This window comes from Lepisosteus oculatus, chromosome 3 (assembly GCF_040954835.1).
Source record: "Lepisosteus oculatus isolate fLepOcu1 chromosome 3, fLepOcu1.hap2, whole genome shotgun sequence".
Taxonomy (NCBI): domain Eukaryota; kingdom Metazoa; phylum Chordata; class Actinopteri; order Semionotiformes; family Lepisosteidae; genus Lepisosteus; species Lepisosteus oculatus.
In genome coordinates this window covers 56,732,335-56,756,459 of record NC_090698.1, presented here as the reverse complement: position 1 = coordinate 56,756,459, position 24,125 = coordinate 56,732,335, and the positions used below count along the sequence as shown (strand labels likewise).

General features: G+C 35.3%; 1 protein-coding gene across 1 annotated transcript in view; it reads left to right on the top strand.

The window, feature by feature from the left end:
• fbxl17 (F-box and leucine-rich repeat protein 17) overlaps positions 1-12,848 on the top strand; it is a 318,224-nt gene extending 305,376 nt beyond the window's left edge. The window contains exon 10 of the mRNA XM_006626957.3: positions 10,805-12,848. Within this exon, the coding sequence (XP_006627020.2) occupies positions 10,805-10,942 (138 nt within the window). The 3' untranslated portion in view covers positions 10,943-12,848. The remainder of the gene's footprint in view (positions 1-10,804) is intronic.
• Positions 12,849-24,125: the final 11,277 nt, after the last annotated feature.

The following is a 24,125-nucleotide window of genomic DNA, read 5'->3' as shown; positions in this document are numbered from 1 at the left end:
TATTGATTCAAGTGTCTTCACTCCAGCAATATGGCTTGTTACTATACAGTATACACCCACAGTCCTATACAGAGGATGTCCCTCCTGTTCCTGGTTTTAAATGCACTTACACTAGTTTCCACTTAGGTCCTCTGCTTTATGTTTTACTGTTTAAGTAAACTCAAATATTTTACTTACCTTCTAAATCAAATCCGGTTTACAATGCTTTTATAGCCCATTTGTTAAATGTTCTTTACAGACAATATGCACTACTGCTACATGAGCCTCAGGTGCTTTTATCAAATCTTAAACTACATTACTAGACTCAGATGTTGGAGAAATATTTATTTACAGCTTGTGACTCCCACTTTACAGTATCTTCATGTTTTCGGAAAAAGTATTCACGACTTACTGTAGGGTGTCTGCTTAAAGTTAGATAATGAAAAACATGAGTGAGTCCCATACACTTTACAGACATAAAAGGAACAAGGGGAATGGTAAGACAAATCTTGGCTACTAGGGGGAAATACCAATAGATAATACAGTATATGCACCGGATCTGACAGAAAACATCCTCTGCTTTGGGATGTTATGAAAGAAAATCTTCCCATTAGAATGAGTACATCTGGCACTATTGCTCTTCTAGCACTTACAGGCTTGTGGAAGTGGAGCTGAAAAAAAGAGAAATTAAACTTTTAGCAAAATTTAATGGCAGTTTTATTCGTGTGAAATACAATGGTATTTACAAAGCAGAAGGAAACACAGCAAGACCCCCAGCAATGATAATTACTGCCTGTTAGATTGTACAGTACAATGATGAAAGAAAACAATTAAAACATGCAGACATTTTTACATCAAGTTGTCATTAAATAAAACCACTCTTGCATACTAATAACATTCTACCCTCTACAGCCCTCTAAATCCCTTCACACACTTGGTCCAGACCTACCCGACCTGTTAAAAGGCTAGTCTCCAGACCTCCTCAGTCCTGTGTGATGATCTTCTTTCATTACATCCTATTACATGACTGATTTCTGTCTCATCCATGGGGAATGTGAAGAGAAGCACTGTTCAGATATTTATGGACAACTGTGAAGTATTTATACTACAACTGTGGACTGTTATCGCAAATATGTCTGACTAAACAGAAAATAAATATATATTTTCATGCATTCTATTGAATGTGGATCCTAGAGAATATAGGCATACAGTAGTTAAAAGACAAAGATTTGTAAGATATTTATATTGGTGTAGTTTATCTACAGTTGTATAGTAGCTGTGCTAAAATATTCACATTGATAAAATGCTTTTAATGTATTGCGTTCATCCAGAATGAGAGGATATTTCAGAAGAGAGTTATATTTAGTCTTAACATTATTAATCTAACATAATTTCTGGCAGCTGCATTACCACCTTGCCGCTCAGAAGACTGGGCCTGGTCAGTACTAGGATGTTAAATCTCCGGGAATAACCACAATGCTGCTCAAAGTGGTGTTAGTGGAGTATTAAGTTGCACTTTTCTCTTTGGACTGATGCACTAGTATGGTGACTGGGAAAACAGAGTTGTATTAGGTGGTGTCTTTCAGATGAGGAGTTAAACTGAAGACCAAGTACTTGGTCATAAATTCTCTCTTTGCACTGTTTGTATGCATAGTGGTTAATTTGTTACATAGCACTCGTCAACTGCGTTCCCAATTTCTCACACTGTTTATTAAACCTTGGTAACAAAAAGTCAAAAATTCTGAATTAAGCACAAAATTGTGAACTTTGTGAAAGTACTGTATTGTATATAAAAGTTGCAAATCCCTGATCTTGCTATAGGCGAGAGCAAGGGTTTAGGAAAATCGCAATATGAAGTGGCCCTTCCTGCTCACTAGTCACTGTAAGGACTAACCAAATGTGATGTATGAATGAATAAGTACAGGTTGTGCAACAGACATTTCAACGCCGAAATGTTCCAATGTGATCCCTACACAAAGTAAACAAGTTTTATGCGCTGGCAAAACCGCCTAAAAATTGAGCGCAATATTTCTATTGGATTAAAACAGATGTATTCACAAGCCTGCTTATTTACAATGTAAATTGGAGGATTTTGCACATTACTGTATACATTTTACTTTTCATTGTGATTTGAATTGCTTTCATTGCTGCTGATTCTTTCTAACCCTAAATATAAAAATGATGTTGCAGTTCCCCTTTAAGAGTAGAGGTGCCAATTCCACTGTCCTGTCTTAATTCTACATTGTGATTGTTACTTCTGGTCTAATTAGAATTACCCCTTAATTCAGATAGTGTCTTGAATTTTGTCTTCTTCACTTTATCTACTGTGTAGAGGAGCTGCTGGTGCATGACAGATGCCACTCGTTGTGATGTGTCATTTCATATCTAATCTCTGCCATTCTGCTTCTCCTAAAATCTGTCTCATTCCTTCATAGTCTGCTCCTTTTGTTGTTTTGTTTTTATGTTTGGTTTGAAAAAGCAAAACAGACATTAACGCAATTTGACATGATCAGAAAGTTTATTTACATTTGAATGAGGTAAGAGCTAAGAAGGAAGTCAACAGAGCCAGTGCCTAAGGTATCACTGTTTTTTTGTGAACCTCATGACACTTTGTCAATTGAGTGTGTTATAAAAGCTTATCCACTGAGACTATATTTATATATATTTTTATATATAAGATTTAATCTTTATATAATTATCTGTGTCTATGGGAGGGTGGCAGCACAGTGGCGCAGTGTTTAGCATTGTTGCTTCACCCCACTGGGGGCACTGGGTTCATTTCCAAACAATGGTTGCTCCATTGTATAATAATTTCTGGCAGCTGCGTTTGTATGTTCTTCCCATGTCCGGCGGGGTGTAAGTGGAGTGTGTCGGTATCTGTGTGTGCCTTGTCACAGACTGGCATCCCTCTACTGGATGAAGCAGGAAGAAAATGGGTGGATTTCTGTCTGTCGCATTGAGAAACAGATATAATGCTTCAAAAAAAGTAAAAGCCTATGTGAGAATTTCTGGAGGTTTGTGTCTGAAAACATTAAAACACACACCTTTAAGGTATTTATTTTCAGGGTTAAATTTTACAGATGTTTGCATGTTATTAGTCTGAATGATATCAAAACTGGAAAGCCAAACAAGGGAGGTCCATTATGGGACTTTCCTTTCTTGTGTCTCACAAAAATTATTACACCAAACACGGACAAGGACAAGAGTCATGAGATGACTGATTCCACTTCCAGTCCCGCCTTTCACAGTCTCTCTCATGCTTTGCTCCATATTTGTCCCACATTCACATTCTTCTGTGAGGAATTAGAATATCCACATTTCAATTTTACACGCATACAGTATGCTACTAAGACAAAATAAGTTCTCATATTTAAAAGCGAAAACAGACATCACACACACACACCCTCAATGCAGATGTGTGTAAGCTTTCTTACAGCTGAAACCAACCCAAACAACATGAGAAGCATTAGTCTTGCAGTTCCAGTTAAACACTTTCAAGCAGATGCAACTAAAGGTGCATCTTCTGATGCCTTTTAGTGCCTATAAAAACATATGAAAGTAATTTTACTTAAAATATATCGTTTTTTGAGCGTACGTTAATATGATCCCATGGACACATACTACAGCTACATAAGTAAAAAGTGAGTTCTTTCTCTCTAGGGCATTCTGAGCACCTGTTCAGTCCCTAAGCAAACATCATTTGATAACATTCAGGATGGCTGCAGGGTCCTTGTCTATATACTTCAGGGACAGGAAAAGCAGTCTCAGTTACTGTAAGTCTGTTGAGACTTTACAAGATAAATTCCATTGGGCTTAAACATCAATAAGCTTCTTTGGAATCCGTGTTACTGTAATACACCATTTAATTTTGTAGCAGCTGTATACACACAGACTTTGTGAGTTGAAAAATAACTAAGCAAAAGAAAGACAAAATATATCACTTAGTAACTTAACGTGGACTGCACCTTACCTGTAGTTATTAACATAACATGTTAGCTTTTATTTTTCTATGATCCATCTAATACCTTCCACACTACAGTATGTTCATGTATGCCATGCTGTACATTATGAACATGTGCTCACAAGATTTAAAGGTTTTTTTCCTATGATATTCATAAGTGACCTATTACCTAAAAAAACTATAAACCTTGGATGACTCTTTGTTAGCAATTTTCCAATGAGAAAAAAATATTTTTTGGAATTAGCAGGCTCTATTTTTAAAGACGGTTCAGTTATCACTATTGAAATGTGAATGATGCTTTAGCCTGCCCATATTCCCATTTTTGTTTCATTAAAATGTTGCCCTTCCCCTAAATAGCACGGTGCTAAAACTGTGCATGTGGGAGGGAACAACTATGTCATCAGATGATTTATTTGTTGGCTATATATTACAGGTCATTATGGAAAGGGTGGCATTTTTATTAATTAAGAATTCCTGCAGGATTAACCATAGAACTACAGTGTCTTTTCTCATTTTTCACATGAGGTCCATGTGTGAAGCAAATCGTGGGTTATTATACTGTGTGAGGGAAAGAAACGTTATGTAACACTGCAGCTTTTTTCCAAATTTCTTAAGCACTGCCTTTCATCTTTATTCATTTTGTGTTGAATGAATAGCTCATTGGCTAAAACAGATGACTGAGAATCATAATGTTTGTCCATCTGCCTAAAAAATTAAAATCTCCATTTGACATAAGGGTTGAAGTTTGGAAATATGCATTATATTAAAAAAACATCTCTAGTTGGAAATATGAAAGAATCTGCTGTTTTTGCTTCTTATCACACATCTGTATGACATTGTGAAAAAATAATTTTATGTGTATTCTTGGTGCAGTATTTGGGTTATGCAGCTATTAACCACAGATTTTATCACTGTACAAATTACAGGGTATCAATAAAAATAGTATGCAACATGTGTCAGTTACAAATTATTGAACAACAAGTCTTAGCTCAGGACTGGGGACAGTGCCTAATCTCTGTGGTAAGGAAATAAATGTGATAGGAAATAAAGATTGGCAAGATAATGTATAGAGCTAATCTACTTTATAATTCTGACACTGTTTTAATGTGTTCATGAAATTTGAAAACAATACAAAACTGTAGAGATCTTGCAAGAGTTTGCATGTTTTGAGATTCTTTTAATGGACACTTTGGCTGAATGTAATATCTTTTCTTCCACCTCCCATACAGACTATATGTTTGAAATGGTCAAATAACTCTATAAAAAATGGAATTATGAAGCATTATTGTAACTTTAACAAAATGTGTATCTGGATGTTTGTTTTAACAGATTTCAAAGCTTCGTTTTAAAATAAAATAGAAGAGATTTTGTATGTTATGGATTTTGTAGAATCTGAACTATCAGAAGACCTATTTCTCAAACCTTAATCCATATCTCAAATAATAGACTCTTAAAATGTAGATGTTTTTGCAGTCAACGTCAGAATGTGGAGCTTTAGTTACATCATTGCCTTAGGAGACATTTTGCACTGAGCTGTATTTAAAAGTCCCTGGAGTTGATGTAAACGATGATAACCATTTCCAGAACTCACAACTCGCAGTTTTCACATTGCTGCCAAACCTTGCAACCTAATTTCAAGTCACACTTTTCCAATGTACGTTTGTACAGAAGATGAGATTAACAGATTAAAACTGAATCATATGACAAGAATGTTTGTTTCATATTTAAGAAGGAGAAGGATTTTTTGTAAGAAAAAAAACTGATTCGCTTTTCCATATTCAAAGCAGCTTTATGTCTGAGTCTTCTGAAATGAAGAGGTTTTTCATAGTGCGGTGGTGATACACTTCCAGTGAAAAGAGCAGTCTTACAGGCACTGCTAATGTCAACTCATTTATAAAGAAGCAGACCAAAACCCCAGTGACTGGTTTTACCTATTATCTGTAGTTTGAAATTCTGATAAGATGAGATACAGGCATCCCTTATCAGACAGTATGACAAGCTTTTCTGCTATTTAGACTGTAAGTTTACCATCACAGCTGGCTTTTTGACATTTTAAGCAGAGTCATAAATTGCTTTAGCTGAGTCTTTTTTGCTAGTCATGAGAAGGTAGGCATTCCAGGATTTTTGTAATAGAAATAACCCCAATTTCAAGGGGATGCTTCAGCAACATGCTGAACTCAGTTCAGTCTTCACATTGCACGTGAATGTGGTGACATCTGGAACAATTAAGCTCTATTAGACACTCTTTCTGATGCCAGAACCACTTTCTCTATTATGTGACTCTGGTTCATCTTGATTTTATAAATTGTCCCAGTAATTTAGGTGAAATTAAATATTTACTACTTATTTACTGCATATTGCAGTATACTTTCACAATATAGTGAATGCTTGGTTTAATAGACTCATTTGGGAGTGGCTTCCTGTTATTGCTAAATGTAGATTAATTCAAAATTGATGGTACATTGCAACAGTTGTTGTAAATATACCATATTAAGCCTGCTTTGTGTTTTAAGTGCAGTGCTTCTGTGTATTTACTTATTTGAACAATAGGATGTATATGAGATAAAAAAAAGTTTGGTTTGGGATATGGAAATGTGGATTAGTGGAAAGATAGATTGAGTAAGAAAATGGGTGTAGTTTAGATTACCTGATAACTGCCAAAGAATTGTTAAAGTATTGACAATTAGCCCATGTTTATGCAAAAGCCTTAGAATTAAACAGAAACAGGAATTAGTTTGATTGTTATTACTATAGCTTAGGGTTGGTTAGAAGAAACCGAGCTAGTCATTTAACCATCTTTAACTCAGATTGATCAGAATCCTCAAAAGGATTATCATAACATCTCCAGTAAATTGGACAAAAGCCACTAATATGAACTGTTGTAGAAGCTGATCCATCACATCTATTAACCATTTCTAAATTACTCATTGTCAGATGTTCTTTGTCATTAAAATCATTTGTTCCTCTCTACACATCCATAAATACCAAATATTTTTTGTAGAATTAACTGTTAAACCAAAATGGCAGTAAATAATTGCCATGGAACTGATTTTGCAGCATATGTATCCATTATGTATGTAGCTCTGTGTATACTGTACCATAGAGCAGACCACATCTTTGAATTCAGCTGTTTTTTTCCTTTGACCAAATGGTGGCAGAAACTGATGATTTCTCTTGGGATAAAAAATACCTTTTATCCTTAAAATGTTTCTTCACCAGGAATGACATTTCAGTGTCTTGCACACAGTATTAAGGACCTCTTAGATAGACAGGATACATTTTTCATATAAAGTGGGACTTTTTTATTTTCTTCAAAAAATGGAATTTGAGAAACAGTTGCACTTTGCAAAAAAGCTTTTCAATCATCCCTAAATGCCACAAAAAGAAAAGAATGTAAATGTAATAGCTTAATTTTTACATGGCTTAATGCAGTGTTTTGACATTTTTGCTGGTGATAGTTTCATGGTTTCTTAGAGTAAAATAAGCTATTATTCTATCAACTAATATTCATTTATTTATTTATTCATTTTAGAGTTATACATTTTAATTTTTTTTTTAATTTAAAAGGTCATTTTAGAACAGAACAGGATGTTTTAATCACACGTGAGCTGAATTAGTGGACCAAAAACTACATTTCCCACAAATGTAAATGTTGTAGCTTTTTTGCATATTTCCTCCTAGTGTGTGTAGTGAATAAGACATCTAAAAAAATCTGATGTTTCAGATTTGGTACCCAAGAGAAACCAAATTGAATCCAACCCCTGAACCAGGCCTATACTGTCTATACTTTCCCAGAGAATTCAAGATTATAAGGACACATACACTCCAGGTGGACACTATTCTGTAAAAAGGCACTGTCCTTCAGATGAGACATAAAACTGAGGTCCCAGGATGTTTCACGAAAAGAGTAGGAGTGTTTTCCCGGCATCTTAGCCGAATTTCCAATTGGCCTTTACCAGTCCTGATAATCCCCATCTATGAATTGGCTTCATTACTTTGCTCTCCTCCCCACTGATAGCTGGTGTGTGGTGAGCGTTCTGGCGCACTATGGCTGCCGTCACATCATCCATGTGTGGTGGCTGCACATTGGTGGTGGTGGAGGGGAGTCCCCATTACCTGTAAAGCGCTTTGAGTGGAGTGTCCAGAAAAGCGCCATATAAGTATAAAGATGATTATTATTGTTGTTGGATATTAGTGATCACTTGTTTGTGCAATGCTTTGATACTTTGTGAAATTATTAAAAACATATATTCTTTATCACTATTTAAGGTGAACATACTACACTGAAACCTCGTACAAACTTCCGTAAAGAGAGTTGGGATTCACTGCACCACCTGGAATTTTTACATAGTACTGTAGTCCTACATTCGAATATCAGAAAAAATAAAAAAGCCACGACTCGCTCTGGTCCATGACAACGCAGTCACAGTGGTATGACTCTCACTGATTGACACCTTGTGCATTTCTGATAGCTGCATCTGTTTACAGTAGTGCTCTCAAATTAGGTGCTCAATATCCAGGTTTTTGCTGTAAGGTATTTTTAAGTGGTGGAGTATAGAAAATTGGATTGATTTGTCATACATTTCTGTGCCAATGAGAACATCAAACTCTAAAGATTTCAATTAAATAGTGACTTTTTTTTTTAGATCAGGGTTCTTATCTTGTTGAAGTGACCATGATAGAGCAGTGTCACACCTCTTCACTGAAGTGTCAGACTGTTCAAGATTCTTAGCATTGATAATGCTGTTGTTGTATTTATCTCATCTTGGGAATAGGAACAGGCTGTTGTCAGGTAACACTTTCATCTCCAGACTTAAAGTTGATTAAAAACACAGCTGAAGTTGCCTTTATCAAAAATGTTAGGAAGAAGCTGTAAATGATCTCAACCAACAGATAACACAGACCAGTGTATCAGTGTGCATAATGTGAAATCAAGGGTAAACAGAGCATAAAGAAATGGCTCTGTTTGACATACTGGCAGCCTAGCACTACGGGAATTGATGGTATAATCAAGTTACCTTGGTAGATGGACAATTCAGTGTTGAATTACTTTCTGTTTGTGGTTTTGGAAATTTGAAGCAATACGGTACAACACCACATTTGCACTTTGTTAATTTGTAAAGACAGGTAAATTACATGCTCGCACTCTGTTCGCCCAAATACACGAAGATTGCATCTATTGTTTAGGGCAGTAAAGATGTGCCCTCTAGCTTTCCTGTATCTTTTGTACAAATAAGGAAAAGGAACTGACTTGCAGCTGTAAATCATTACTTTCCTGCTCAAAAACTCACCCAGGCTCATAATCTTGGTCTGAATACTGAGAAGTTCCAACACATAGACATTTTAGCCAATATTTATAATTAAAGAGTAAGAAGACGTATTTGGCAGCATTAGGCAAGAGGTAAAACTGAAACCTCCTGCAGACAGACATTTGGCAATGCTTAGATTGTATGCATACTGCAACACTTTAGAGCCAAGCTGTAGGGTGGCCAGTCAACAGTAGCTGAGGAGTTTTCTTTTACAACTACTGTGTTTTGATTTATTATACAGTATATATAAAGGTAATCATTGTTGGATTTATTGTTCTTGAGACCAAAGCATTTGCATTATTTGTATTGTACAAATTGGGGTGGTACTGTGGTAAGTATCACTGCCTCGCTGCCTCATAGCATTGGTGGCTGGGGTTCAGTTCCAGACCTGGGGAGGTGTCTGCATGTTTTCTCAATGTTTCCTCCCACAGTCCAAAGATGTACTGGTAGGTCAGTGGGCTACTTCGAAAACTGGCTCATTGAGTGAGTGTGTGCATGTTTGTGTCTGTGTGTGTACCACATTTGTACCCATTGACAAGGATATAGGCTCCGGCTACCCTGCAATCCTGAGTTGGATGATTAGAAGATAGGAGGATCTTGTGCAAGCTGCATGTATATCTGTTTCTCAAGACTTTCAAACCCTAATATCATTCCTTGTCACCTTCTCTAAACTCCTTCAAATCTAGACTTAAAACCTTCTTCTTTAGAAGAGCCTTTACTTAACTGGTTCTGTTCTTTACCCCTTTGCTCCTACTGTACATTATTCAGTACCTCCATCTTTGAGAAGCCACCTTTAAAGGTGCTATACAGTATACAATTATTATTGTTATTATTATTACTAGTGTCAAGTGCTGTACTCTTGACATACTGTATATGTAGTCAAAAATAAAGTAGATGACTATGCGGTATGTTTTAGTTTTGAACAGAAGTTTTGAGCTTCTGCATCACATGCTTCTATTTGTTTTAACCTTTCTCTGTCTCTAATGCATTATGAGTTTAATGTAAAACTCCAAGACGTAAAACTCCAGCAGTTTTTGGTTGCTGTTTTGTAGTAACTGTTTTTCACAGCCTGTATGGCTAGAGTCAGGAGAAGTTCATGTACTTACATTTGTAAATCATTTGCCTGAGAGTCACAGCATCCTCACTGGCTACTATTAGAAATTGAAAATGCACAGGGACACCAGTTAGATGAACAGACTTGAGTTTCTTGAGTTATTATATCCTGAAGTTTTAAGGGGAACCATTATGTCATACATATTTCTTTAGCACCACTGGCATTCATGTAGCAGACAGTCTGAAACAAGAAACTGAAAGAAAGAAAATGCTTATCATCTTTTAGGTGTCAGGTTTACAGAATGTTTTACTTGTGGCGTGTACAGTTGACTGGTTTCTGTTTTTGACTCAGTGCAATTTCTATTTCTCAGGCTGGAGGTTATGCATTAATGAGAGTGTCAAAAACTGAATTTCATTTAAGTGTTTGAAACAAACAAATTTAGCTGCTACCAGTGGGTGACTAATTGCTGACTTGGTTTCCTTGTTGTTCGTTCTTTGACAGGTGAATGAAGAGACTGTGGAGCAGTTGGTCCAGCAGTATCCACACATAACATTCAGCACTGTGATGCAGGATTGCAAGAGAACCTTGGAGAGAGCCTATCAAATGGGCTGGATTCCCAACAGATCCTCTTTGTCATAACCTCTGACAAATTGGCCATTCATCTCGCACACTTGCTCAGAGTCAGTCTGAAGTCATTACTAATACAGTATCTTCACAGAACTCTTAATAGTTAGGAATTGGTTTGTCTTTTTTTGTTTGATTTATTGGTTGGATTTTGGATCTTTTTATACACACTAGTAAAGCTTCAAAGCAAAAGTGATCATACTTTGTGAATCTGACAATACAATTAAGTATAAGAAGCTAGAGGAAAAAATAGTGGAAGACTTTTTTGAAGCAATGCTGAAATTGTATTCAAGCGTTTCTATTTGTACTTTTTATGTGTGCAACCTTATAAAGTTGCAGTGCTTTAAAATACAACATTAAAGCTCACATCTGAAATAACTCATCTGCCAATCTCTACCACAGGTTCACCTGATTTTGTATTTTAAGTTAAAATATAGACATACTTCTTTGAGCAAACGAGAAAAGATTATTCCTTTTGTTGTAAAGGAAGATGGGTTATTAAAAGAGTTTTTGATCATTTTTATCCTGGATCTTTTATGCGGTAGAAAATGATCAATAAAAAAGTTAAATAGCCCCTAATTGTGTGTAGTGAAAATATTTGTTTGGACATATATACAGTATTATTTGTATACCATTACATTTTTTAATTGTTTAGTAAAAAACAAAAGAAAACTATATGCTACTTATTAAAGCACACCTTGTAAGTATGTGGGATTTTGTGTCATTTTAAAGTCAATCCTGTATTCTCTCACTAGTCAGTAATCTTATCACCACGTGATTATGCAAGTAAGGCAGGGTATTGTTTGTGTGAAATAGCAAAGTCTTGGACAATCGTATCTGATTAACCTAATCAGTTACTAAAGAAGGTTGTTTCAATGCAGTAATTATATAATCTTAAAGTACTTAAACAGTTTTAAAGAACACACATCTTACCATGTTTATAATGGAATGTAGAATATATAAACAAACATTTTTCATTTTTAACTTCTTGCTTTTCTTCCTTGTTGAACATCTTCATAAACGACCTTTATGTGACAAAGCAAATATGAAAGACCGGTTTTTATTAGAAGTTTTATTAGAATTATATCATTGTCTTTTTTATTAGGTGTAAGGCCATTGTATAACTATAGAAGTTCAGATGGGAAGCTTCACCAGCACACAAGCTGAAAAGGCACAAATAGAACTGAATTCTATGCTGATTCACTCAGAAAGGAAGACGACAAAACACTGTAGCGGTGGAGTTTCCTTCGGGTGTAACGTCTTTGTACTACTCAGCGTGGAAATAACCTCTACTTGTTCCTTTTTATAACAAACGTTGAAGTAGATGCTAGTTATAAAAAGGGTATATATATATCCACTTTATATGTAATTTCACATTTAACATTTCTAACACTTAATTTTAAAAGAAGAGTGTGCTTCAGTTCAGTTCCACAGAAGTGTGTAGGATTACATTTTTGTAGCTTCTCTGTATAACAAAGGTAAAAGAGAGCCCCTTTCTCTGTCATGAGAAAGTTCAATTTTTTATAAATCTTTTTGTCATTTTGAAGAAGGCGGTGTTCTTTTCCTTCATACCATTGATTTTAAATGCAAATGCTCAGGCGTACAAAATAGTTTTCTATTTTTAAGACCCATAGAAATTCTATAGGTGTCCAAAAAGGGCTATAGGTGAACTAATTACCCTTTAAAGTACTGTATGTCATGGAGATATCCAAATTGTCAGCAATATATACGGTACTTCCAGGAGCGTTCATGTGTTCCATTGACTTTCAATCACTTACCCTGAAGACAGTATATGTCAACGCCTGGACAATTTGATTTTATTACCTAAAATGAAAAAAAAGGATAATGCTATTTTTGTTAAGTTTGTTTGATTGTGATTGTTCTTCTGTTTCAGTAATAAAAAAATTAAAAAAAACATGGCTGTATTTTTGTTCACTTTAGGAAATATACATTGGATGTGTAAGACTAGAGGAAGCTCACTCATTTTAAAGAAAGTCTCTGATGTAAAAATCCAGCATTTTCTTAATGGCAATTGAAACTGACTTCATTATTTGAGTCATTGATAGTTCAGACGTCTGGACTTACCATGTATTTTCAGGGCAGAGAGGAATTCTTTGCTTGACTTATGAAACCTGCAAAAAGGTTTTATTGACGTTAAGTCTCCCGTGAGAAAAGTATGATCATGTCGTGATGTTTTTGAGCAAGCAACCGGTCAGTTCCAACTGTCACCAAAGTAACAGTGAAAGTACTGACCTGCAGAGAAAATGAGACTGTTCTGTGACTTTGTTTTTCCTTTTGTTCAAACCCATCCCATGTGGAAATCAGATTAAAACAGCTGGTAATAGAGGAGGACATGACTTACTGTACATTAGGAAATAAACTATCTCTTCTGCTAAAATTGCACACTGTAAATTTCCGTTTTTTTTCCTAATAGTGTCAATCACTGGGATTCCAAATTACCAGCTAACAACCCTTTGCTCTCTTTCAGACTGGGTGACAGGGCAGCTGTTGTAAACGAATACCAAAGGAAACAGACAGACTTTTAATTTGACACCTTCCTCTTTTAGAAGACCTGCATTGGACACCCACAGACAGCAGTTAATCAACCCTTCGACTGCCTCTGCATTACTAACTGAAGTGACCCACAAAAACTGGTGGCTGCCATCTGTAAACTTTTACAGGCAGGCAAGGCAGTCAATTGAGATTTTGCTTATTTAAATTAACATGAGCAATGGCAACCCCCGTGACATGCCAAGTGTTTGGGAGCTTAGAGCTATCAGGGAGAACTCCATCTCTCCAATCCCCTTAGCTTGTAATTGATAATTAAAGGATACCTGTACACCTGCAATGTGACCAAGCAGAGGCTGCTTGTGAAGGGTTGTAGCAGTAAACTGAGTTGATTACATTTCAGCCATTCCATTTAGGGAGCATGGCAGTATAAAAGCAAAAGCAAATAATAGGATATTTTTAAAAGGAAAACATCTTGAATCACTACAACACTGTAAAAAGCCCCATATTAAACAATGGCAATGTCATCCTATGGATAGAAAAAAGTTCCTGAAAAAGGGAATCTATGAAGTTCTCTGTAAGCCTGGAAAAAAATGGAAATGAAATCTTGAGTGAATGTTGACTCTTTTTCTCTTTTCATTTTGAGAAGTGAATTTTTGATACAGACACAGTATTAAATATTACTGTAATTTTGAAATGAACGCTTGGAAGCTTGATTAATTTCAAACCCAACGTAAATGAACTGAAGTTTAATTTGCACACCGATGCATAGAGAGTAATTGCTTCAACATTTGTACATGACAAATATTATTTTGAGATGTTAAACATAAAGTACATTAATACTAGTTAGAGTCTTACATATAGTATGTATAGGTACTCAGACGCACTGCATCACTTCTGAACCAGAGAATAAATGTTCCACAAGAAATCCAATGTTAGTGAATTTTTACTGCCTAATTCATGGACTTAGCTGTTGTCCTTAAGGTTTTCTTGGTCACTTTCCCAACACTGATATGTGTTTCTGTATCAGGTATCTACTCTGAAAAAATATACTATGACTAGAAAATAAATTTATATTAGCTATTGTCCTTAGACTGTTTTCCAGATGTTCACATGACCTTTCCATAGAGCTGTAATGAAAAACAAATTTGACACCATTACCATGTCAAGCTCAGCTACAGAGCCATTTTACATTACTAGAAATAGATGTATAATTACACAATAATTACACTGAGCAATTTCTTCTTTATGCATGCAATGACCAGTGCAGACCCTTCTAGTGGAAAGAGCTTATAACTCCTAAGTTGTAAATTGCATGTCATTTCACAGTAGGTAGGGTAAAGTAGGTCGAAACCACTGGAAGTAACAAGTTATGAGCAGACAAAATGTCATTAAATATGAACTTTGTGTTGTGATCATACATTGGATATCTGGATTAATCAGGAATTTAAATTTCCTAGCAAATTATGTCTTCAGCACTCCCTGCTAGCACCAAGGGAGCTCGTAAAGTTGGTCACTATGTTGTTCATTCACAGATCAATTGTTTTTGATAGAGTCTTATTTGCTACTGACTCATTAGGAAATTGTGGACTTTACCATGTTAAAATCAGCTGTCAAACTATAATAATTTATAGAGAAGATAAGTACAGTGCTAAAAGGAGCTCAATGTTTTGAACTCTTAAATATATATGTTAATATAATTAGATCTAAAACATAATTAGAACTCCATGAAAGTCTTAATAAAGCAGTTTGAACTTTTTGAGGTGGGGAAGCTGAGAGTTTCCTTGCATGAACAGCTCGCATCAGTTTATGCTATAATATTTTTGTGTGTTTCAGTCTGGATCTGGCATTTTGCAATCCAAGATGCTAATTTTCATGTTGTAGATGTTTGTGTGTTTTGGACCATTGACTTCCTACATGATACACTTTCAGCTCCGCTTCAGCTGAAGAATGGATGGCCTGACATTCTCTTCCAGAATTTGCTGATGCAATGTAGAATTCATGGCTGTGTATTCCTCTGTCCTGAGAACATTCTTCTAGTAGTGTTGCGGACTATCCAGATGCTCTTTGGTGAACCTGAAATGAGCAGCAATGTTTTCTTCAGAGAGAAATGATTTCTTCCTGGCTATCCCCTCCCATGAAAACCATTCCTGTTCAGGCTTTCTTGATATTTGAGGCATGGGCACTGACATTAGACACTACGAGCGAGACCTCCAGATGCGTAGATGTTACTCTGCTGTTCTTACTAGTTATACTTAGAGAGATCTTGGCAGAACAAGAGGTCCTGATTAGAGTCCCCGTGGTCTTGATTTTTTCAGTTTGTACGGTCTCCAAGTGTTTAGAAATGGTTTTGTAACCATCTCCAAGCTGATGAACATTAACTAATCTTTTTCTGAGGTCTTCTGAGAACTCTTTTGATCATGGCATGACATTTTTCCACTAGGTTGTATGGTGAAGACCACAATCTTCAGAAAAATGTCTCTATTATATAGGCAGGTCTGCTTAACCTCATATGATTGATAATCACCTACTATAATTGTACTAAGAACACTAGGGCTTCACCTATTTCAAATACAATGATTTTTAAGTATTTTGTTTTCTGCCACTGTATCTATGAAACACTAAATTGGAAAATATAAAGCTTTTTGGTTAAAAAATCTTTCAATTAAACAAGGGTATCATAGTAAGAAATTATAAATCCTAAAAGTATTATATTGGGGGTCACAAACGTTTTCTCAACACTGTAAGAATAGTAGAATGAAAAACTACATATTAATTGGATTGATAATGTGACCGGTGGGATACGTCAGAAGGCTACAGTATTTCTTGGACAGTACAGTATTTGCAGTATGGCTATCCTTTGTAAAGAGGAGAGAAACCTCCTCGCCTACAAGTCTACAAATACCTGTTAAGTTTTACTGAGTTCATTTTGCATCACTGTATCAAACCTCAAACTAATCAAGACTGTTTACATATTTATATCCTTGCTTTCTTAAACAAAGTGTCACTTTCTGTATCTATTTGGCTTGGATTCTGACATAAGGAAAACATTTTTTCTTTACTAAATCAGCTTTTCTCTGCTAGCCCTCCTGCCAATCACTGTATTTTTCTTTCTAAAGAGCCACGGAGAAAAAAAAATCAGGGAAGTGGTTTATTTTGTTTTTACTTAAAATAGCTGTGGTGTTCTGCCCCGAAGGTGGCTTCACTTCTGTGATTGAAAAACAGTGTCGTCAGTACAGAACTTGTGAAAGTTTTTTGTGCAGGACCAGCCAAATTGCTGAATTAATTTTCTAGTATAGGAGACAATTCCATACAGTCGCCTAGACACATAATATAAAATACAATTACTAGTGTGTCGTTTGGTTTAATACCTCATTGCTTTTTTAAAATTCTGTATTCTGGAAGGCAAATCTGAATTATCTATAACTATAGTATGCAATTATGCCTGTTTAAAAAAATCACCATAACTCCGATCTGCTTGTGTCACAGGGCCTTAAGTGCTGTCTCACAGTCAATTTATATCTTTACACAGTGCACCCATTGTCTTCAAAGATAAGAAAAAAATTGGTTTGGATACGTCTTAAGTTTTACTGGGCTGCTTAATATATTTTGTTTTCTATATTTGTTTCACGTGATTTGACCAGAACCATTAGTTCAGTGGTTAGTCTACATATGTTTGAAGGATGCTGCATTGTAGTTGCCTTTTAAGGTCAATGTACTGTATATAAATCAGAAATACAAAATGTTTGTATATCAGTAAATATCTATGCTATCAACAGATAAAGTCAAGTGAGAAAATCTGCATAATTATTCCATATTTTTAAGTTGAGTTTAGGCAGGACTGTCTAAGTCTGATCCTGGAGAGCCTGTTTGTTTTGCTGGTGCTCTAGGTCTTTTTAAATTAACCAGAAAAGCTCAGGGGAGCTGTTTAATTGGTTCAATTAAGCCACAAACCAGTTGATATAGTGAATTTAGAGATGAGCTGGAATGCAACCCTGCTAACACATGCAGAATGCCTTCCAATGCACTACACTACTTAAGATCTTTGTGGGTCTCTGTTTACTAAGATGTCTTAACTATTGTGCTAAGACAACATGCATGGGTATCACAATTTCAGCAAAGATTTTTCAACAATGCTTAGGCAGTTTTCGGAATGCAACTAGCAAGCATTTCATGCCTTTGATGGTTGATGCTCTGTACAGTTGTGGCAATAAGGATTTTGCAGATCTTTACTGAAGACCTGCCATTGTTCAGTATTAAAAAGAAAATAGGCACCCTACTGAAGAGTAAGGTTTGCTAAGCCTCCACATCCAGCAGTGTAAGATATCTCAGGAGTGGAAGATCTCCAGTAACCATAGCTTTTTGCAAGTAACTATGAACTGTGTCTACCAAGAAGTTCAAAATCTAGAGTTCAATGCTGAAGCCATTGCAGACTTAATTACATTCCTACTGCTTACGTATTTGCTTTTAGTGAGCAGTTTCTAACTTACAGTATTATTCCTTTTTAATAATAACTAAACTTTAAAAGTAGCTTCCCTTCTGTCCTTTCTTTCTTAATCAGAACCCATTTCTTCTGTTTTCCAATGACTGTCTGGTAAATCTGATCATCACTTAACTTATTCCAACTCTTTTCTCCAGGTGTTCCCTGGATTTGTTTTAGGTAGCGTTTTTGTTAGTTCTGTAGTGTATTATGTTAGTAAGTGCAATTCTCAATTCTTCAATCACAGTAAAAATAAGTCAAAGGATGTTTAGAATTACATCCAGACTTCCAGACTACTAAAATCATCTTCAAGGTCCACTGTGCTTTTAACGGTGCTCTAACGGTGCTTTTAAAATATTATTCTTGAATCATGTTTATGCTCGGGCAGGGTTCTTCACTTCCAAAGGTCTTCTTTTGGTACTGAGAAAAACCTCTCCCATTTCCTACAAAAGGTTTATTCTTCTCCTTTCATCGCACTTAAAGGGGTAAGATCAAATTTCAAGGGATATAATGTTCTTAATGTTTCATTAAAAAATAACAGAATAAAAAATGTAAATTATTTCCCCCAAATATAATAGGTATTAGAATAGTTACTTCGTAGCAAGATCAGTTGTGTCCAAAACAATACACAAAAAACACATCTAAATGTGTTTTAACATCTAAGTTAAAGCAGATCTGTTTTATAATGCTGTAAGTATCAGAATTCTACTCACTTTTCATGCTTTTAAAAAAGCAACTGTATGTAGATATAATTCATATGTCCATATCTGCATTTATTTCTTGCCATGTTCCCTTCTCAATAAGGGGCCACCCATAAAGGTCAAATAGGCTAAATCATAAACTGTTCCCTCGATGTGAAAATAATAAAAGGTTTCTTCTTTGAAGTACTAGAACTATACATGTAAGGTATTCAGTTGCATTCTGGTATGGAGCAGTGTACAGTATTCAAATAGTAGTTTGTATAGAGTGCTACTATAACTAAAATATCATGCAATTTCTGTTTTTTCTATTGACAAGTTGTGGCTATTCTCCAGGCCTCAAAGTGACCAAAAACAGAAATGTTAAACCCTGGAGGAGCTGTTCAATATTGATATCCTACAATATTAAAGTAGCAAATCAAAGGCCAATACTAGAAAACATTGATTTAAAACATTAAGCACCCTACAAGATTCATGATTGTGTTTCGACAAATGTACCCCCTTTACATGGTTTACAACTCACAGAGCAGCTGTGGTTTAACTGAAAAAGCAGATGGATAATATTAGATGTGATGCTGACATTTAATAGAAAATGTAAAAAAGGAAAATTGGTAACACAAAAACCAAAACATCTCATTTCTATGCAAAATTTAATGTTGATCTATATGCAAATTATTTGGAGGGAGTGACATTCAGGAGTAGCTAATTGTGCAAATCTGTAGTTTCGATTGAAAAGGTCACAAGCTGTGAACACTTTCATCCTGTGAGCCTAAATCCAGTTACAAATGTAAAGAAATAGTTGTACGTGTAGCACAAAGCCCTTAATACTTTAAAACATAATATGAATATGTATAGGCTGTGTAGATCTTTAGACAGTTTGTTTACTTGCCACTGTAATTTCCCTTTTGAACATTTATTTTAAATTTGCATTTTCATATACCATGATACTGTATGTCACAGGTTTGTAGACATTTGAAAATACCACTGCAACTCAGCAAATGCATTTGCAGAATAGACTAAAATAATACAATGTATGAATAGCTATAAAATGTTGATATCAGAAAGGAAATAACACTGAAGAAATATTCCAGCTAGTTTAATACAATGCCAATGAAAAGACAAAACACAACTTCCCTGCTTATTGTACCGTGGGTTCAATGCTTTTTTCTACTGCATATTAAATACTATATACAGTATATTTATAAATATATAGAGGGGAGTTTTCAGAATGTTTTGTGTTACTACATATATACAGTATAGCAAGCAATAAAAGAAACATCCCTCTATGCATTTATGTTCTGTAGATTAATAAAAAAAGTATGCATATTTTGGATACTGATTAAATGTTTGGTGTCGTTACAACTAATCGATCATTTATGAATCACCATTGCACACTTAAGTGAATTTACCAGAAAGAGTTGATTGGACATAAGTGATATCTTCATGTCAGTATATTGGAATGCTAGACCAGGTCACCTCAGATGTTCTCTTCAGCAATGCTCCCAGATGGAAGTCAGAGAGTATGGTACAGATGTGCAAATCCATATGCTCATTGTTGTGTGTGACACAACAATTGATGAGGAAGACTATATGTTTAAACAGATTGATAGTCTGGCCTAGCAGGACATCACATTGTTCATGTCACATTAGCTTTCTTCCAGGATCAGGATGTGACAATTCTGCCATGTTTGTGGGATGAGCTCAAGTAACATGTGGCATCTAGGGCACATTGAACATGTACAGTACATGCTTGTCAAGACTCAACCACTGTAGGAGTGGTGCAGAATCCCACACAACCAAAGCATGCATCACTGATGTACATTTTGTTTTGGTTCCAATGGAGGCTACATGCTATTAGAGGGAACCTCACAGTAGATCAGCTATTGATCTTTGATCACAAATGTTAATCATCATAATGAATATGCCTACTGTATGTCATGTCCACTCAAAAATAACGCAAGGTAAAAAATAAGAGGTAGTGTAATTTGGTACTCAACATATATATATACTGTATAAGACAAACTCAGAAAGTTCTGAAACTCATGTATATAGAATCAAGATCATTTCTAAACTTTGTTTCAAAGTACTATAATCAATTTTCATCTCAACGCAGTCCACTGTAAATAGCAATTTTGTTGATAAAGGAACTCTACTGACTGCTCCTTTAATCTCTCTTCAATAGAATGATTGAAGTACTCATCATCTTGAAAGCATGTACCAGGCAGCACCAACCTGAGATGTCAGAGCAATAATAGTCCCTTGGGGATGAGTCTGGGCCACAGGGCAGTTGATTTAAGTGTTCAATCCCACAGAGGCAGATGGTGGCCTATACAACTTTGGCCTTGTGAACTGACATGCAGTAGCAGATGAACATGACAGGTCAACAGCTCTAGCTACAGCAGAGATTGTTTCTGAACTGGTCACCTCCGAGGGTCGTCCATGGCTGGAGATGAAGGATATATCAGCGAGCAGACTCAGCTCTCTGATATGTTTAAATTACTTTACTTATCACGTCACTATGAGGGTCGAGAGTCTTGCATCCATAATGCACAAAAGTTTAACGATGGCTTAATAGCTCAAGCTTTTGAAAAGTGTATTTCAGTGACCATGAAGAGAACTGAATTGTAATAAACATTCAAAGAAGAGGATACAATCATTAATAATTATATAAGTCTCTTTTGATATTGAAATATGAGCCATGCAACAATCTTAAGAGTCTTTATGTGATTTGCAAAACATTTCGAATGCCCCATCGTATATCATTTATATCAGCTCACTTGATAGAGCTTTGTGCTGAGAAATAGGGACAGTGAGGTTGTCATCTTTCCCCTTATTGAAGAGACTTTCATCCTAGGAGGATTGACTATGATGGGGGTATTTAAATAGGTAAATGTTACTTAGCAAAGAAGTCAAACTGAAAGTTTAAATCTTTTTGAGACAGACGTATGGCAGTAAATGTGGCAGTAAAGAGTGATTAAACTGATTTTTAGGATTTTTAGGAAGGTCCAGTTTTGCAAACATTTTGTCAGATACACCACAGTCCACATCCATTTACCTGCTGTCTTCTGTGAAAGAACCTTTAACATTTTACATGACAGAGCTACCTATTAAGGTTAGAAAGAACTCTTTAATTAAAACACTGTATTTTATTTGACAGGATATGTGTTCTGTGTACTTAAAATATATGCTTATCTCCCCACGTATATCATTCATCCATTATCTGAAAGGCACTTATCCCAGTCAGGGTTGTGGAGACCAGGAGCATATAGTATGTTGAGAAAACAGGTAACAACACCCTTCCCAGCACAGCAGTCCATCACAATCCAGGGACAACAGAGATACCAGCTAACCTAGCCAGCTACCAAGCACCCAAATAATAACTTTGTACACAGAGGGAACATTTAAGCCCCTTAAAGAAAGCACCCCATTCTGGGAACAAACTAAGGACCAGGAACTGTAAAGCAGCAGCAATAACTGTCAAATGACCTCATGTTAGATTATCTGAACAGAAAATGGGATGAATTCATGTGAAAAAAGAAACCATTTCCAACATTTTGCTTCTGTTCCTGTGGAGAACCTTAGTCTCCTAATTGGTTGCAATAGATGGTAAAAAGAGCTCAAGATTGCACTCGTATTCAGATTGGAAATTTAACACCTGACTTAACCAGAATATTACAAATGCATTTATGATCATTGCTATTTCATCTCAGTTTTTGTTATTAAAATGCTGGAAAATTCTCTTGGGAGAAACATAAAATAAAGTACACTATTTGGATAACAGTCATTTGTTACAACCAAAGACATTTGTTCTTTTATATGCAATGACATATTATAGATGTCTCATTTCTAAACATTCACTTCTGTATTATGTTTCTTTTAAAAACTGCATAAATATTGATAAATAAAGAACTCCTTTCCAGCAATACATAAGATTAAAATGACATTTTGTTTCATTTTAGTATTGAAATAAAAAAAAAATATTTGCACTCCTGAACTTACCATCATCTGTTTAAAGTGTGCACTTACTGTAGGACTTAATATTAAAGAGATGTTACATAAGTAATAGTTAAACAATATTTTTTTCTAGGAAAATGAAAGTTCATTTAAAGTTTTAATACATTTAAAACAATTATCAGCTCCTTTTTGAGTCTTTTGAGTTTTTGTGAGAAATTACTGAATGGATTTGCAACTACAGTATGTTACCTGTAACCCACTGTAATGTAGAAATTCTGAGACTGCAGTTTTTCTCTCTCATTTTACTTTCAACATATTTTGACACTCAGCTGTGCCATGGACAATATTTTTAAGTAGTTCTGGCAACCAAATTACAGGAAATTAATTTTTGTGGTTAAAAGGATAACAAGTGCTTCCTTTGTTCATTCTGAAAGACATTACATAAATAATATTTGAGAAAGAATACTTGTCTACTGCTTTGAGGTCCTTGTCAAACATTGTGCCTTCCTAGTACAGTAGTACCATTTCCACATTGTACCTTTTAATATTGCTTTATCTTGCTTTATTCTTATCTTTTGTCTAAATCATCATCATCCAAATCATTTGTACTTAGTCAATTCTTTGCAGTCAGATAAAATTTTAAAATCTTAAGCTTGTGCCTTTCAGTTATGATTCTGTGCCAGAACTTTGAAATAACTGATAACTTTTTATAAGGAATTTTGGCTCAAGTATCACTTTAAATCACAAGTCACTTTAAGTCCCTCAAAAAATATAATTCTTCCATGGAGGACACCCAACCTGTTGTCCCCACTTCTTTTTGGCCAGACTGCATTCTTACTAGAGTCATTCCTAGGCTTTCATATTTAACATATTTCCTCAAATGACAGATTGTTTAATGTTAGAATTACTTTTCTTTTTTCAAAAGTTAATTTTAATTACAGGTGGAACGTTCACATGAGATTAATGTTGATTGGGAACTTCTGGATAATATCATAGCTCATTATGAGGCCCAAATATAAACCTCAATGTATAGATCCTTCAAATAACCGAAATACTACTTAAAATACTTTCACACGTAAGAGACTTTGCAAAGGGTTCATTTATGAGGGATTCAGTTTCATTTCTGTAACTGTTATTTATATTTTTTACCAACATTGTTGTCTTGTGATTTCTCCATATGAGGTCTTTATGTGGTTACACTCTCTCTATTGCTATACTGTAAAATAATATATAACATAAGAAATATAATATTAATAATAGAAGAAAGCTTAATTTAAAAGATAACCTGCAAATCATTTGTGTAAAAAAAAAGTCTTAACCAAAATAATGTTGCTGAAACACTCTGCAGTTTTTACTGTTTAATACAGTCTGACCACAGACTGGGAGTCCTGTCATGTGGCTGCAGGAATGTATCAAGTCAGACAGCCAATATATTCTGCCAAATCTACAAGCCTGTGTTCCTTGAAATAATCAGTGAAATGCCACAAATGACAATACTTCAATTGGTTCTAGATATTTACCTTGGTTTCTGTTTAGGAATTAAGAAAACTGAAGGATA